This window comes from Misgurnus anguillicaudatus, chromosome 15 (genome assembly GCF_027580225.2).
Source record: "Misgurnus anguillicaudatus chromosome 15, ASM2758022v2, whole genome shotgun sequence".
NCBI lineage: Eukaryota > Metazoa > Chordata > Actinopteri > Cypriniformes > Cobitidae > Misgurnus > Misgurnus anguillicaudatus.
In genome coordinates, this window is record NC_073351.2 from 18,961,764 (window position 1) to 18,979,066 (window position 17,303).

At 35.8% G+C, this 17,303-nt stretch overlaps 1 protein-coding gene across 1 annotated transcript; it reads left to right on the top strand.

Annotated features, from left to right (window-relative positions):
* Positions 1-1,787: 1,787 nt before the first annotated feature.
* On the top strand, positions 1,788-16,026 carry alx4b (ALX homeobox 4b). The gene is made up of 4 exons (XM_055174871.2): positions 1,788-2,373; positions 7,942-8,249; positions 13,603-13,731; positions 13,818-16,026. The coding sequence occupies exons 1-4, from the start codon at positions 2,055-2,057 to the stop codon at positions 14,112-14,114; spliced, it is 1,053 nt and encodes a 350-aa protein (XP_055030846.2). The 5' UTR covers positions 1,788-2,054; the 3' UTR covers positions 14,115-16,026.
* Positions 16,027-17,303: the final 1,277 nt, after the last annotated feature.

The window sequence follows — 17,303 nt, forward strand, 5'->3', positions numbered from 1 at the left end:
ATAGTCTAAAATAATAAATAGTATGTAATATAATTTCTGACATCTTTTTTTAATGACATATAGAGTGATTTAAAAAATAACTTATTTTATTAGGAAATGTTATATACATTTTGTAAAACGTTTATAGACTTTGTCAAAAATAAATCGTTACAAATAGAAAGATCTTTTATATATTGTATATTTTATTTGTATTTTAAATGCATGTAAAAGGTGCAAGTAAGGGAATAAGAAACAACAGCCCACGACAAACAAAAAAATCAAATTCTTAGTCCAAAAAGACACCGAAAAAACATTTATAAACAGAACAAAAATTCACACTACGCAATAATAATTTTGGTTAGAAATGTTTCAAAATCTTAAAATTGTATCAGATAGATATCAAAGAGCAAATATGTTTTTTTTTAAACAAAAATGTTACTAAAAGCAGACATGTTTGAGGAAGGAAGAATGTTATAGGCCTAAGCTATATTCTGCACGCTACACTGCAAAAAATGATGTGTTAATTTTTTACACATTGTGTGTGTCATGCCATTTAAGGCGTTATTTCATGTTAAAATAAATGAAATGGCTAACACAAGTTGTGTTAAAAACAGTGATGGGAGTAACAGGTTACAAAGTAATTCCATTACTGTAATTCCACTCCTTTTAGCGGTAATTAACATGTAACGAAGTCTTTTTTTAAATCAAGTAACGCAGTTACAATCACCGAAATTTAAATGAGTTGGTTACTCGTGTTACTCTATTTTGTGATGAATGAACACTTGCAGACAAGACATTTCTGATCTAATGTCGCAGGGCCCTGGTGGGCAGCACAATGAATAATAACACACAAGGTTACTCCCATCACTATTTTTAACACAACTTGTGTTGGCCCTTTCATTTATTTTAACATGAAATAACGCCTTAAATGGCATGACACACACAATGTGTTAAAAATTAACACATCATTTTTTGCAGTGTAATTGGTCATAAATAATATAAATATGTCACTCTGAAAAAGGCCTAGTGGGAATAATTATCCTTTTACTCTATCGCTGTTATTTCTATTTTTTAAACAATTTTAAAGGATCAAAGCAATATTGTTCATTAAAAATAGAAATGTTACTTCGTTTGGAAGATAAAGTAACGCGCAGCCCTTATTAAAATGCTAATTTAGGGATTCATAGACAGTTATTCAGTAAACTCACTGAGTTGTTGGATGACATCATAGTAAGTCAGACGTCTTAATGCTGAAAGCAAAATAATTACAAATAAATTGCAAACTTAGAATAAACACATCAGACAAAATAAGTTGAAACATGTATACATTTATTTGTTTATACCAATTTATCGGAACTTTTTATTGTGATATCTAATGCTAAGCAGTGTTACTGTTTCATTGAATTCAAAAATAAAAATCAATTAACATATGTTTAATTCTGAATCATAATTAGCCTATTTGAAAAAGAGTAAATGAGTAAAAAAATAACCGGCATGTCTGAATACATTTTGTGTAACTTCTGAAGCTTATTTTTCAGACTTTTTGCAAGTTGAATTTTAGATATGATAATTAATGTGGTGTGCCAAAATATCGTAGGTGTATTAACATTAGTTCGGCTTATATATTATTTTACAGCAATAGAAAATTGTTGATCTATACAGAGTTTTGCTGCTCAGTTTTCTTGTTCTGTCTTTTGTCATTGTGTGTGTGTAACTGCACAAATGTTATCATAAGTTGTGTCTTCCACGTGTGAGTTAAAAAGCTTTATCCTCTACTGTTAAGGTAGGTTATCCACAGCTTGGTCTCTTACCGGGACCAATGGATCTGCCAGTAGTGAACACACCAGGGCAACATCCTCCATCCTCTCCTAAGCATAAAGTGGCTTTTTAGCATTCGCTTTGCCTAGTCTCTGGAAAACATCTGAATCATTTTAACTAACTCCAGCTGTCGTCTTGCTGTGGGTGTGTGAGAAAGTGCATGCCCGTCTCTGAATGAGAAAAAGGAGTTACGTTTTGATTTACCCCCCCTCACAGAAAGTTTTTAGTTTTGTTTTTAGTCAGTTTTTTTTCTCGGGATGAACTCAGATACGCGTGTCTCTTATCGCGATATGACATCCATGGATTCATATTATTCATCATCATCAGGTCAAGGGAGAATTCAGCAGGCCAACCCTTACAGGGCTTTACAGCCGAGCGAGGCAAAATACAACCACACTTTTCTGTCCGCCAAAGGTCAGCCTAACGAAGACAAATCGCGGAGTCCTCTCCGACAGGAGTGCCAGTCTCCTGATGATATCACACCCGAGAGCGTTTATAACAAATACCATCTTTTCATACAGAGACCCTTATGTAAAACACATCAAGACAGCAAATTACTTCAGGACGACTGCTATGGTAAGTGGCTTTTATATTTTGTAGTGATTTAAAGGTGCTAAAGGAAAAAAGGGTTCGTGTGATAATTTATCAACATATTTTAGGTAGATGGGTGTTCTTATTATAAAAACATGTTCTTCTTATTATAGGAGGCCTGTAATAATCTGAGCACAAGACATAAAAATTAGTGTCAAAAGTTTTTTGACAGGCTAGTGCACTGGTTTCTTGAAAGCCAGTAATAGTATATTTTAGGCTATCAACATTTTTCATTTGGTGCATGAGCTGAATCAGTAGGTATTAAAAAAATACATTATCTTAGACTTTAAAAGCTCAGAAGGCCTACATGTTAAAGTTAATTTACTTATTTAGTCGCGCATCTTGCTCGGTTTCAATTATTATTTTTTTTGGAAAATTAAAGAGTGTTTTGTCGAAATTCACACTCTTTTAGTTTAGCTTATTTGTCGAAAACATAATATACCATTACTTTGTATTTTAGCGAACAATGCGTTTGATAGATCATACAAATTAAAGTTATTAAAGCACACATAAGGCACTTTACAGTATCGCCTACAGGTGTTACGGTGCGGTGTCTACAAATGAATAATTGTGTTTTGACCTTAAGCAGTGGCATAAAAATCCATCTTTCTGGTTGTAAATCGAGTATGGGCTTTTAACAATGGATTTAGTAAAGGCCAATGAAAATGGACACTAACTGTTTCCTCAATAGTTTAATTTAACTGGCTTTAGACAGATATACCGTCAACCTTTGTAAACTTTTTAAAACCAATTTTTTTTAACCTACATACTTTCTAATGCACAGTTCATTTGTAATCATTAGAAAAACTAGTTTAAAAATATTTTGAGAACATTTAAGAGACAATATCAACGAATTTCGCACATCCCAAGCGTTATATAGGCTTTTTGCATCCATTAAGGTCGGAACTTGCGTTTACTTATTCACTTATCCATATCGTTGTTGTTTTTTAAACATGCAAACGTCATGGTGCCTTGTTCAGTCCATACAGTGTGTTTGTGTCAAGGGAGGCAGCATTAAGTATGGCATAATAGCAATAGCTTATAGGCCTAATACAAAGGGCCACAATGTGATGTCGACGTAAAAACTAATGTTCACGTTTTCAGTAGCCTATTTTCCGCTCATTCTTGGTAGTCACAGCTGTGCTTTATTGTTAACACGCTCTTTTAATGAATTTCCAATTTTGTTTATACATTTGATTCCAATTACACGAAAAAGTTAAAGATTTCTCAACATCAATTTTAGCAATAAAATATAGTTTTTTTGTGTGCATATAAATCAAACTGCATTTTAGTTTGTTTTGATTTTAAACCTTAATAACAAACAACAAAAAATACAGCTAAGAAGCACAATAAAACACAATAAAAAATAATAATAAACATGTTTTGACAAAAATATATATTAGGCTAGTAGTCAAATATTAGGACAAAAATAACTTTTTAACGTTGTACATTTTTTTTAGTTTGTAATATTTTTTATTATTATTTATTTGAAAAATATATTGAAGCCAGATATGTGCTGTCTAATTACATAGACTAAGTATGGAATAATATTTATTTATTTGAAATTATTCATAGAGAAACTGTCAATAAGACCTAAGTGTGACTGTCATGAATACATTGGAAATATAAGAAATAGCCTAAGGACTTCTTGCATACAAATTTTAGATGATGCACAGGTTAAAGTTATTGAGAGTTGTTTCTGTCTGTGGCTTGAAGAGCACTGTGCTCATCCCACACTAATGTTGCAGTGAATTTGTAGTCTGTGCTAGACATCTAAGATCAAGCCTTACGCAGGCCCACTAAGACATATAGAGAAACTGGGACATTGCATTTTATCATCTGTTAGAGAAACAGAGAAAGAAGATGTGTTTGCTTGTGAGAACACTGTATCAGTAGGTTGGTCATGGGCCAAAAACGACTTTTCATGCATTTTATAAACAACTAACTTGAGTTATATGACCTCTGGTCTAATTGATACAATTTCCAAAAGGAGAAAATACCAATAGTAATATATGACATCTCTGTGACGGGGTGATTTATGGATTGCAGTATTAGGGTATTATTCAGAGTCTGATGTGTTGTAAAACTCACAATGTTATTATTCATGTTTTATTACTCAGTATGATCAGTATACCGCTGCTGGACCTATAATGAGAACCAGTGACTGGTTTACATAACCTCTTCTTACAAAATGACCTGTATAAGCAAACCAGTAGTTCAATTGATGAGCTATAAGCCAGGGCTTTGTTTAATTATCTAGACTATTTCAGCTGAGCAGAAATAGAGTTATGACATTCTGCTTTATCCCTAAGATGCGGACACAACCTAAAGTTACATATTTAACTGGTGTTTCACAAAGAAGTGACACTTTATGTTCATCTGGAAGAGATAGAAAGTGATGATAGTGCTTTTACCAAATACTGAGTCAGCTGCTATAAGAAATTTTACAAAAACACAATTGAGGAGCTCATGCAAAAAGTGCATCTCACATGTTTTTTTGTAAATGAGCACTATGTTTAGGTTCAGTAATTTCAATTTAATGGCAATGGAAAGGCTATTGGTCTGTAACTGAAATGCCTTATTTTCTCAAATGTCACTTTAGTCATTTCATTGGTATTTATCAAATTTTACTTTTTTTCGCTGCAAAACCCTTTAAGTGTATGCACGTTTTTGGCAAAAAAAAAATCCACTTCTGTGGACAAGACATAGTTGCAAAATCACTAAAAACGCTTCTAGAAACATTGAAAATGATGAAAATCAGAATGTAAAATGAAAAAAAAAACCAACCACACATTAGAGGACGCTATAATTCATGTGACTGCCATATCCGGGTTGTATTCAGAACCCAAGTTTGAATGTGATCCAGGTGGCATTTAGTGGCTAAATTGTCTATCTCTCTTCTATTGAAATGAAACTTAAGAATAGATAAATACATTCAAATGAAAACAAAGAATTTGGTAAAAACAATTCACTGTCAGATTATGTTAAACATCAACATGTGCAAAAATTCTAACATATGTCCAGGATTTTCTACAGTTTCATCCATGCATAAAAACACTTTGATGCTCCTCAATGTATGTAATACAAAGAATATTTACATCCCCTTCCCTGAGCTATTTTAAGCTACAGTGAGCATCTGGGAATGAAATCCTGGTTTAGTTTATGTTATGCAGTGTATGGGACTGATGTGAGGTAATTTATCAGATTTAGGAAACACTGTCCTGATTTCACAGTATCCAGATTCCAGGGCGGCTTGTAGCCATTGATCTTCTAAGAAACATCTGGACATTTTTTGCCTTTGCATAGATACCTGCACTCTTAAAAATAAAGGTGCTACACAATGCCATAAAATTACTGTTTTTGGATACATGGTTCCATTAAGCCCCTTTAACATTTGAAGAAATGTGTTACGAAGGTCATGTTGTCATTTGTAGTAGAATAAGGTTCTTTAAACTGTTAAAAGTCAACAAAGAAATTGTTCTTTTATGGCATCACTGCAAACAACCTTTTGTAGCACCTTTATTTTTATGAATCTATATCTTCCATAATACAGTAAGTTACCCTAACATTTAATCAGATTACAAAGTTGTTAGTAGAACACTCAATGAATGATTAATATCTTCGTTTTTTACTATTGAGTGCTACATATGTGGTTAATAAATGTATACAGCTGTATACATTTTGGTACTATACAGTAGTTAAAAAAATAAACATTTGTTGGTTTAAGATTATAATTAAAAGATTTAATATATTCCTTTAAAAATACAGAAATTGCCATGCCAATTTTATTTGCAAATAATAAAGTTTTTTTATAAGATTGATGTTCCATCATCAATTATATGGCCATGTAAATCCCTCTTTGTCTTTAGTCAATAACAGCATTTTGTTGTGATTGACAATCTGATTTATAGTTTGTTAGTTATAACCAACCACAGTCTGATTTATAATGTGTCTTACAGCTGAAGCTGACCCAGACTATCACATTCTATAAAATCTAACAGGGTCCCTGCTGCTTTACAGCTGCTTAAATTACACTTTGATGTTTCTTGCAGTGATTAAATAGCAGCCCCTAGTAAACATTTGACCTCGGCTAATTCAAAGAGGAGCCAAGCCTCTCAGGTGAATGACTGACTGGTACAAACACATGCTCCAATTAAAAATCCTTAGTGTAAAATCATTTTCAAAGTATATGCGTTCAGAGTGATGCAGAGAACAACATTATAGGCAACATATACATGATTTAAGGAAAATCACATTTAATTGTTTTATTCTTTATACAAATATTGGGTGTTTTGTTTATTATGCAAGGGGACCAGGGTTTAAATACTGACCTGACAGGCAGTGATCAGTGTTCATTAGCAGTGTGTGGATAAAGCTATTTGACATTTTGCTGATGAGGTTTGAGTGATGTAGGGAATAACAACAGAATTGTCAGTTTAATGCAAATTATTTATTGTAGGTGCAACTCCCATCGACCCTTAAGCCTGACAAAGGACCTAGGAAACTTTATTAAAAAAAAAAAAGGTAAATTATGTGACCATGTCTGTGATTTTCAGGCTAAAGTCTCATAATCCAAGTCAATATTAAATATAGGCCTAACAATGTTATATTTTCACTGAATAAAAACAGTAAATCACAATAAAATGAGTTTAGCTGAGTTTTATACACATGGGTCACATATCATCTGTTAAAGGGTGGGACGCACTGCCTGTATGTAAATTTGGCTTTCAGCAATGTTTCTGAAAACTCTGCAACTTTTAAATAGACTTTTATCTCATGAAACGTGCATCTCAGTGGCAAGGGTTAGATTTTGTGTTCCATATGGCAAGCAGAAAAAAACACCACACAGCATCATTGAAATCTCTAAACATTTGGACAGTTATCAAATCCAGACTCTTGCTGTCAGTGCAAAAATGGCAGCCAAACCCAATAACTTTGGCTCTAAAAGACAAAATATGCAAAAGCACGGTTTAAAAACATTGCTGGTAGGCAGATTTCGCACAATAAAGGCTACAAAGCCAAGAAAAGACAGCAGGGAGGGGCATACAGTTTCACCACAGATTTTCTTTGGGACTTCTCTCACAAGCAGAGCAAGGTGAGACAGATGAACAAACTCGGGCCTCTGTATCAAATATGGCTGAATGAAATACACTGCAGATTTCTGGACTTTCACACCTGCAGTTTAAACTTTAGCACACAGAATGAAACCTTAAGGATACACTTAGAAATCAGAGTGTATATGATAATAGGTTACTTTATAACTATAAAGTGAATGTAATTTTGTATTCTTAAAATACTAAAAAATACTAAGTCACACCTGCAGATTATTTTCTGAAAATCCTGTCATCATCTAACATGCATGATTTTTTTTGTGGTGTCTTTTCCATAAAACAATAAGACATGATTATCACTGGCTATATTAAAATTTCCTCCTGAGACACAAAATGCTTATACCTCCATTCATAAAATCTATGTGTAAGGGGCATAACCCACCAAATAGTTGTGTTAAACTGACATTTTACAACTAATGCAGACAAAAATGTCTCTTCACAGGTAAAGATGGTGCTGGACTAACAGACACCGAGCTGTCTCAATCTCGTGGCACAGGAATGGATGCTAGTTACCTCAATGTGAAAGACCCTGGGGTCAAAAGCTCATCAGAGCGTCCTGTCTCTGAGCTTGGAAGTCATCTGGAAAAGAGCAAACTAGAAAACAAGAGCAAAAAAAGGCGTAACCGCACCACCTTTACTAGCTATCAGCTGGAGGAGCTGGAGACGGTTTTTCAGAAGACACACTACCCAGATGTCTATGCCCGGGAGCAGCTGGCTATCAGGACAGATCTCACAGAAGCAAGGGTGCAGGTCAGCTTCACAAGAACCCACATTGTAAAAAAGTACAACATCAACTTAGCAAATTAAGTTAAACAATTTCAACTTGTTTTTATAAATTATGTCAAAACATTTTTGACTTTAAGGTCTTTACAGCAGGGATATACATATTTAAGAATATTTGGTTTAGTTAAGAAAGTAATAAGTTATATAACCTATATGGACATTTGTGGCTTGCTGCAAATCATTTTGACTCATGCCTCAGTTACAAACATTTAGAGCTGCAGTCCGGCTGTAAGGGATAAGCTAACATCGCTTTTCCTAAAATCTACGTCATTTACCTTTCCACACTAATCTGCACAATACTTTAGGATGCTAAGAAAGGAGAAAAACATCAAAGCTCTTTAGGTAGGTAAAACCAGTTTGGGTTGACATAATCAATTTCCATACACAGAATGAAGCATTGTCAGAAGCTTGGCCATGTTTTGAAGGTACAGTGAAATAACTTCATTCATCCTGAGTCCAAACAGAACCAATCCTATCCTACACACATGAATCTAATTACCTCTGTAGGCTGACAACACAGAGCAGACCCTGTTGAGTTACTACAGTGTTTGACCTGTATTTCAAAAACATACCTACAGACATACGCAATTGAGATGAACCCCTCCCGTTTCCCTCCCAAAGTGCTGTTGTTTAGTGCTGGCTGTCACTCTTTATATTCCCTCTCTCTCCATCTCTCTATTTGAACAAACACGACATTGTCCCTCAACACACTTCGATAGAAACTTTAAGTTTAGCAACACAAATGAGTATGTTTCTTCATGATATAACTTTGCTAAACTAAAAACTATTTTGAGTGAAGTAAGCAAGCAATAATATAATTTAATGAACAGAAAAAAGTGTGTTTTTAAGATTCACAAAAAAAGCGAATTAGGTGCGCTTCCATCAAGTTGTTTGAGCGAATGACGATGGTACAGTATTGGTAACCTAGTAACCTTAAACAAAACAAGGCAGCTTAGAAAATGGACTGCAGTCACAATGGGAAAAGTTATTAATTTATTAGCAGTGCAGCTTATAATTGCTGAACTAAATGCTTTGCTCAGAAGAAGAAATGCAGCATTTTGATGAAGGCACCAGCTGAGCACCAGCCCCATCTATGGTAAAGACAACGACAGCGGAAACAGCTAAGGTCAGTCCCGTGGGTTTGGTGTTCGCTACGTCGGAGTTGATTCGACAAAGGTTTCCATCTCGCATTATTGGCATTTACTTTTAACGCTTAGATCAATTTTTTTTTTGGGGGGGGGGGATTAAAGGATTTTTTAATCGAAATTTGGCGTTTCCAACTCCGAAATGCGCATAAAATCATGGTAATTTTATGCATAGGGTTTCCATCCACACGTAACGATAATCTTTTCAAGATTCGCAAAAAAAAAAGAAAAAACAAACAAATGCGAATTAGGTGCGCTTCCATTAAATTGTTTGAGCGAATGACGGTGGCACAGTATTGGTAACCTAGTAACCAACCGTAAACAAAACAAGACACGCTTAGAAAATAGACACAGCCAGGACTGCATGTAGTCACGATGGGGCAAGTTGTTAATTTATTAGCAGTGCAGCTTGTATTTGCTGGACTAAATGCTTTGCACAGAAGAAGAAATGCAGCATTTTGATGAAGGCACTAGCAGCAAGGACATGAAGACGACGTCGAGCTCCATATATGGTAAAGACAACAGCTAGACGGTCAGTCCCGTGGGTTTAATGTTGGCTACTGCGTAATTAATTCGACAAAATTTTCCATCACCCATTATTGGAATTTAATTTTAACGCTTACATCAAATAACTTTGGGGGGGATTTTTAATCGAAATTTGGCGTTTCCATCACTCGTATTTGATGCAATATTCCGAACTGCGCATAAAATCATGGTGGTGGAATAATGGATAGGCTACTATGGTGGATGGGTTTCCATCCAAACATAAAGAGACTCTTTTCAAGATTCGCAAAAAAAGAAAAAACAAACATATGCGAGTTGGGTGCGCTTCCGTCGGGTTGTTTGAGCGAATGATGGTGGCACAGTATTGGTAACCTAGTAACCAACTGTAAACAAAACGCTTAAGAAAATGGACAGGACTGCATGTAGTCACGATGGGGCAAGTTATTAATTTACTAGAAGTGCAGCTTTATATTGCCAAACTGAAAGAAATGCATCATTTTTGATGAAGGCACTAGCAGCAAAGACATTGCGACGACAACCCGACGACGTTGAGCCCCATATGGTAAATACAACGATAGCGGAATCTCCCATTATTCGAAATTTGGCGTTTCCATTTTTTTTTATGCAATTCTTCAAAATGCACATAAAATCATGGTGATGGAAACATATATTGAGCAAATCTCAAATGTTTCCATCACCATTATTTTATGCACATTTTGAAGTATCGCGTCAGAAACGAGTGATACGCCAAATTTCGATTAAAAACCTCTTAATTCGCAAAAAAAATGTATATGCTTGCATGAGGTGGTTATAACTTATGCGATGAAGAGATCATGCGAATAATGGGGGATGTAAATGCATTTGCCGAATAAATTCTGACGTAGCAAACAATAAATCTAGTCTATGTCGTTGTCTTACCATATATGGGGCTCGACGTCGTCTTCATGTCCTTGCTGCAAGTGCCTTCATCAAAAATGCTGCATTTCTTATTCTGTGCATAACATTTAGTTTGGTAATTACAAGTTGCACTATTAATAACTAAATTAAAAACTAAATTAATAACTTGCCCCATCGTGACTGCAGGCATGTCTCCATTTTCCAAGCGTGCTTCGTTTTGTTTACGGTTGGTTACTAGGTTACCACCAATACAGCCGTCATTCGCTCAAACAATTTGATAGAACGCACCTAATTCGCATTTGTTTGTTCTTATTAATTTTTTTTTTGGATGAAACCCAGCTAATGTTTCTTCATTTTGATTATCTTCACATTTAGGGAAGCATATGCAGGCAATTCTTGCGTATATGTGAGATTCACACATAACAAAATAATAAATACACCAACTGGATATTTTTAGCAGTTCAGAATTTATTTGTAAATCGGTTAATTAAAGACCCCCTAAATCTGATTTACTCAACTGCAGTGTTGGGTTAGTTACTCAAAAAAATTAATACATATTACTCATACCATGAGCCTGTTGAATGCTTTATTCTGATTGGTTGGGGACATCAATATGTGTTTGCTGGGTTTGAACCCATTAACATTTTTACACCTATATAAAAAAACGATTAAATACCTTTTATCTTTGGTCATGTCTCAAATCTTTCTCATCTAGAGCACAAGTTAAGTCAGTTGACTGCCAAAGCAAAAATATTTGTGTATGACGTCCCTGTTCTGAAATATAATACTTGCATATAAGTAAATGTACAAAACATCAAATCACTGTGCAGAGGAAATGCGTCACTATGATTGATCCATGAAGTATCGTCATATATGGCAGTCTACGAGTGTGTGTCTGGGGGTCTCGGAGAGGTCAGAGGGGATGGCTCTGGAAAGCCATGGGCTTAAGCGACAGGAAATTAAACATGAAATGTAAACAAAATCCAGCCGGAACATTCTCCAGTTTCACTTTCCAACATCCTTATTTCCTCACAGGCTTTAAGCAAGAGAAGAGAATAAAAAGAATTAGGGCATGAGGAAAAAACATAAAGGCTGGTAAAGTTATGGATGACGGATTACTGTCAATTCTTTTTCTCTGTAAAATAATTTAACATAATATTTAATCAACTTGATCTCACAAAAAAATAGTTATAGTCACAAAAAAAATTGATTCATTTATTCGTGTCCATGGCATGAAATTTTGCTTTTTTCGTGCCTTGAGCACGAATGTCTTTTTTTTCATGTCACTCAGCACGAATTTCTATGAATGGTTTTTCGTGTCTGTGGAACGACTTTCTTTTTCGTGTCATTTTGGGTATTGTTTTCCCTTTCCCCCCCTATTTTTAAATCATTGTAGCTTGGGGTTGGGGTTAGATTTGGGGTTAGGGTTAAGATGTACTTTCATGTATTGATGTTTTTCTTCTGCTTTTAAAACTATTCTCGCCTGGAGTTGGGGTTTGGGTTAGGATGTCTAAAAATGAAACAAGAAGTGATTCTAACGCCAAGCGACAATGGTAAGAAAATAGGAAAAAAGAATGAGAAAACAATACATAAAATGCCACGAAATAGAAAGTCGTGCCACGGACACAGAAAGCTATTTATAGAATTTCGTGTCATGGACACAAATAAATATATCAAACTGTATATATATTATACTATAACATGACTTTCCGTGACATCAGGCTGTGTTTAATTGATAAACCATTTAATACGATACAAAATAAGGTACAACATTTTAGCTTGTAGACAAAATAAATACAAGATTATAATAAAGGTTCAAAAAATAAAATACAGCAGGGGGTTATATTGCAAAAACTCTGAAAGACCATGAAATTAACAAGCAAAATGACTTTTAACCAGAAATATCAAATTGTTTCATATAACAGGTTTCCATCTTTAGAGCCCCAATGTGGCATATGTAACTTTGGTTCCCAATTTATAGACTATGACAACGAGTGTTTTTCTGGCACAATGTCTGCATCTTATAATGGAACTCTTAGAAATACATCTCACAAATCATGCTATGATGAGACCGAATCTGCCTTTGAAGCAGCAGGTTTGTTTTAAACCACAGTCAATGAATGCATACGCACGCCTTAAAGCATAATTGCTTAACCAAGAGAGTAATCTTCTGTCCCCAAATTACACACCAGAGCCCTTTCAAGGGGTAGAGATAAATACATGAGATACAGTCTGTGAGTTTTTGGTCCATGTAAACATGCTAACGCTTTTCTTATATATAACCAGGTAAAAACAGGATCCAAAATCCTCTCTTTCATACTGTGAACTAAGTCAGCATAGCCAAAAGAAGAAGTTGTCTATTTTTTAGGAACTAGCAACCGTAACAAGAAGCATTAAACCAAATCATAAAATAGAGGGCACAAATGCAGTCAGTTGTGGTTTGAGGTTGTTGGCTTGTGTCATGCTGTGTTAACATGGCTTCAGAGCCAACCTTATAGTGATTGATGAGGTGGACCTGCTCCAGACAAGATCCAGGTTGATCCTGCTGGCAGCGGAGACAGAAGAACAGCTATGAAAATGCACCCCTGTGCTGGCAGGGAAGAGTTCAAATCCAAAGTATGGGCAGCACATTAAAGACGTCAACGTGAAGATCTGATAAATGTAGCACATTTATTTCGCAAGAAAGAAAGATCATGAAGTTGTAAGCAATACAATATGCAAGATATTTGCCCCCAGACATTTGGTCCCATGATCATGTTTTCCATTTGCTTCAGGTGTGGTTTCAAAATCGCCGGGCCAAATGGAGGAAAAGAGAACGATTTGGACAAATGCAACAAGTCCGGACGCACTTCTCAACAGCCTATGAACTGCCACTGCTAACACAGCAAGAAAATTATGCACAAGTAAAAAATACATTACTTTATGTACATTACTTTACCATTACTATTTTTAAAATTCACATGTACATTCATCTGTGTATTTGTTTTAGATTCAGAACCCCTCATGGTTAAGTGGAAGCAGCTCGGCGTCACCGGTGCCTGGATGTGTGGTACCGTTTGATACAGCAGCGTCCTGTATGAACCCTCACCCTCATTCTGCTAGCGGTGTGTCCGATTTCCTGGGCATGGGACAAACACACCTCGGCAGTCTATTTGGCAAGCCTGGAGCAGGTGGAAACTTTAATGGCTTTGAACTTAACGTCGAGCCGGATCATAAATCCTCCAGCATCGCCAGCCTGCGTATGAAAGCGAAGGAGCACAGCGCTACGATCTCGTGGGCCACATGATGCCCTCATCTGGGACACAGAAGACCAGACAACCTCAGCCCTGAGCTGTCAGCACTAATGAGGTGAAAGTTTATGCCATCTGGAGCCAATATGGACCAGAGGAATCAAGGCTAGGAGCGAATAAGAGCCTTAACTTTGAACATTTTGTAGAGAAACTGAATGGTGGAGCAGGACAGAGAGCTTAAATGCGAGAATCTGACGGACCAGTTACAAAATGTTAACTTTTATTAAGAAACTGAATTCCCAAAATTAGATTGCAGTATGCATTATGTTGCATAATATGCATTTATATTGACAGCAGTCGGAATCAAAATCTGATCAGGACACATTAAGCGATTTCCAGTCTGGTTTGGCACGGCACAATTACTTTATTAGGCACAGAATTCTTAGCACGGTTAGTATTAATGCCAATAGGCAACCTTTCGGTATCTGTCTTGGAAGTGGCTTAAACTGCAAATTCATTGACTGGGCACTCCAAAAGGGAGTTAATCCCATAGACCCCACATGTTAAAATGCCTTTAGAGCAGAAATAAATTTGTTTACTGCCTGGTACAAAAAGTATTTTTGGTCTATATAGCTAATTTTCCCCTTTATGACAACTGTGAGGGGGGTGGATTTTTTTTGTAACTCATCCATTTCAATTATATTAACCCTTAAAGTTCTGCATAATTAGGGCGTGACCACTTTAGTGACAGGTGAATTGCTGCAGCTGTCACTACTGTCAAGCTAGGTGGGCATGGTTTCAGCAAACCACGCACCTCAGCTCCACCTACGTCGCGCCTCTTTGCCCAGTTTCGGTTATACGCGAGTGACGCGCTGCCAACACAATGAGTACAGTTTGGGAAAAGTGGCTATTGATGTCAATGCCAGGTCAGGCTTGAGTAGACTTTGGATCTCTGAATGTAGCAGAACATAGTTGAGGGATATAAGGGACACTGACAGTAATTCTACTTCAGTTACTGTGCCAATGTTAGTTATCTTTCTCTGTCCTCTACTTTCTTACTGGTTTGTCAGGGGAGATTGTATTCCCATAACCCTCAATTTAATTACAGCCACATTCTCTAAACTAGAGGTAACAGGACATTGTTTCCAGATATATGTTGAAATGTTGTGGTGTTTTGTGTTAGCGGGACATGGCCCTGTCACTGAGCCGGAACATAAAGTCTAACTTCATTTATTTCTTGGCTCATACAGCAGGATCTTTGCGGCAGGGTCTAGTGTTCAGTTTCTCCTCCTGCAGTCATGGGGCGTGCAGGCCGGGTCACTCAATACGCGAAGTCCTGCTTTTTGTCAACAAAGGACTCTAGGCTGTTTTGATACAGTATGAGGACATTATAGTTCAATAGCCAACAATGTTTTGCAAGAGAAAAATCAGCTACGCCTAGTATACACATTTGTGGAGGAACAGTAAATTTAAACCATTTTAAAATTACATTTGAAACCCCCAATATATTTTAATACAACCAGTGTGAATGATTCAAATGATCTATTATTCATAGTCTCTTTAGTTGGGAGTAAATAAAGATAATAGTCTATAGTTCACTAAAACAAAAGGGTTTAAGGTGTAGGTGGCACCTCTTGACATCAAATTAAAAAGCACCTTGTTTCACAGTCTCTGCTAGAGAGCAGTTAAAAAGTTAAGTGGCCTTTGGAGACAGAATGTAGCTGTAAGATTATTAAGGATATAACTGATCATTTTTACAGTATAGCTACATTGTTCTTATGTAGTTTAAATACTACTGAGACATGCAGTTACAAAGTATATTTCATTATCTGTTTTTATTTGTATAGCATGCACTTTGGATAATATTGTGGATTGCATACGATGTGTGTTTGCCATATTTCCCTGGGGTGCTGATTATTTTTAACAATGTTAACATATTTTCTTTTGTACAATCATTAAATCCATCTTATAAAACGGCTCGTGGTTCTTCATTCTGATTGGTTGAAACGCGTTCTAAGCCGTGATAAAATACCCCGGTAAACCCATGGTTCAGACCGTATCACTGCGCCACTGTTGCTGCGTACTGATATATGAAAATAAAAACCACAGTCTTTAATCATATTTACATTTTTCTACCTTTGCACAATTATGGCGATATCCAGATAAATGTCAATAAATAAAACATTTCTTCAATAAAGAGAAAACGTTCTCGTTCTCTGAGGTATTTTTTTGTCTTATTGATATTTCTGCTATTATCCACTAGATGGCAATCTTACCCAACTTAAACACCGAGGCATTGACACAACGAGGTTGTGGTGGATTTAGCGTGATGTGTAAGTTTTGATCAGGCTCTGAATCTGATCTCTTACAAAGTTCTTTACAAAAATGGAATTATCTCCGCTTTTAGCTGAAAATTTGAGAGGTCATAACTGATAAGAGAACAAATAGGATGAAACAATTTTTTGATGTTGTTGGAAAGCGGATGGACTGTTCTTTCATTTGATATTTTATGTTTATTTAAAGAAGATAATTTCTGTAAGGCATTAAACTAAAACTGGGTGGCAACTTAAAAAAAAAACGCTGACGGGGAAAGAGTTAAGCATGCTTCCAAGCATATTTGATCATCACTTCAACAGTTGCACGATATAAATGTTAATGTATATTTTAGATGAATGTTGATATATAAAAATAAACACCACAGTCTTTTTTCATTGTGCCTTTGCTGCGTCTGTGTTGTTTTTGAACTGCGCTCTGTTGCAGCCACACTTGATTCTAAGGAACTTCTTTGTTTGGCGGAAGAGTAATATTTGTACTAATATAATTGCAACTTATTTGTGTTTTATTTTGTGAAACCCTTCTATGTATATGATGTAACCGTTTTATAAACGCCATAAACCCCGCTTCGCGTCGTGCCTAACAACGCTCCTTAGCTGTTATAAAATGCACTGTTAACTCACTGCTTCTTGGGATTTATTGCTTTATTTTAAAATTAAGTGTGTACTATTTGGCTTATAGTAGGCTATATAAAACAAGGGGCACATTTGGCCACAAATAACGTTTCTGTCTTACCTAAAATCATCTTCTTCCCGAAGCGCCCTTCGTCTGTGTATGTGCGCGTGTTTAAGTGCACTCAAAATTTCATACACGGAGAGACGTGTTTCAAAAAGCAAGGGAACATTCTTTCTGTTCTTGAAAGGACACATACAAACCAAATGATCTTAAAATACAACAGTATTCTTTTTGTA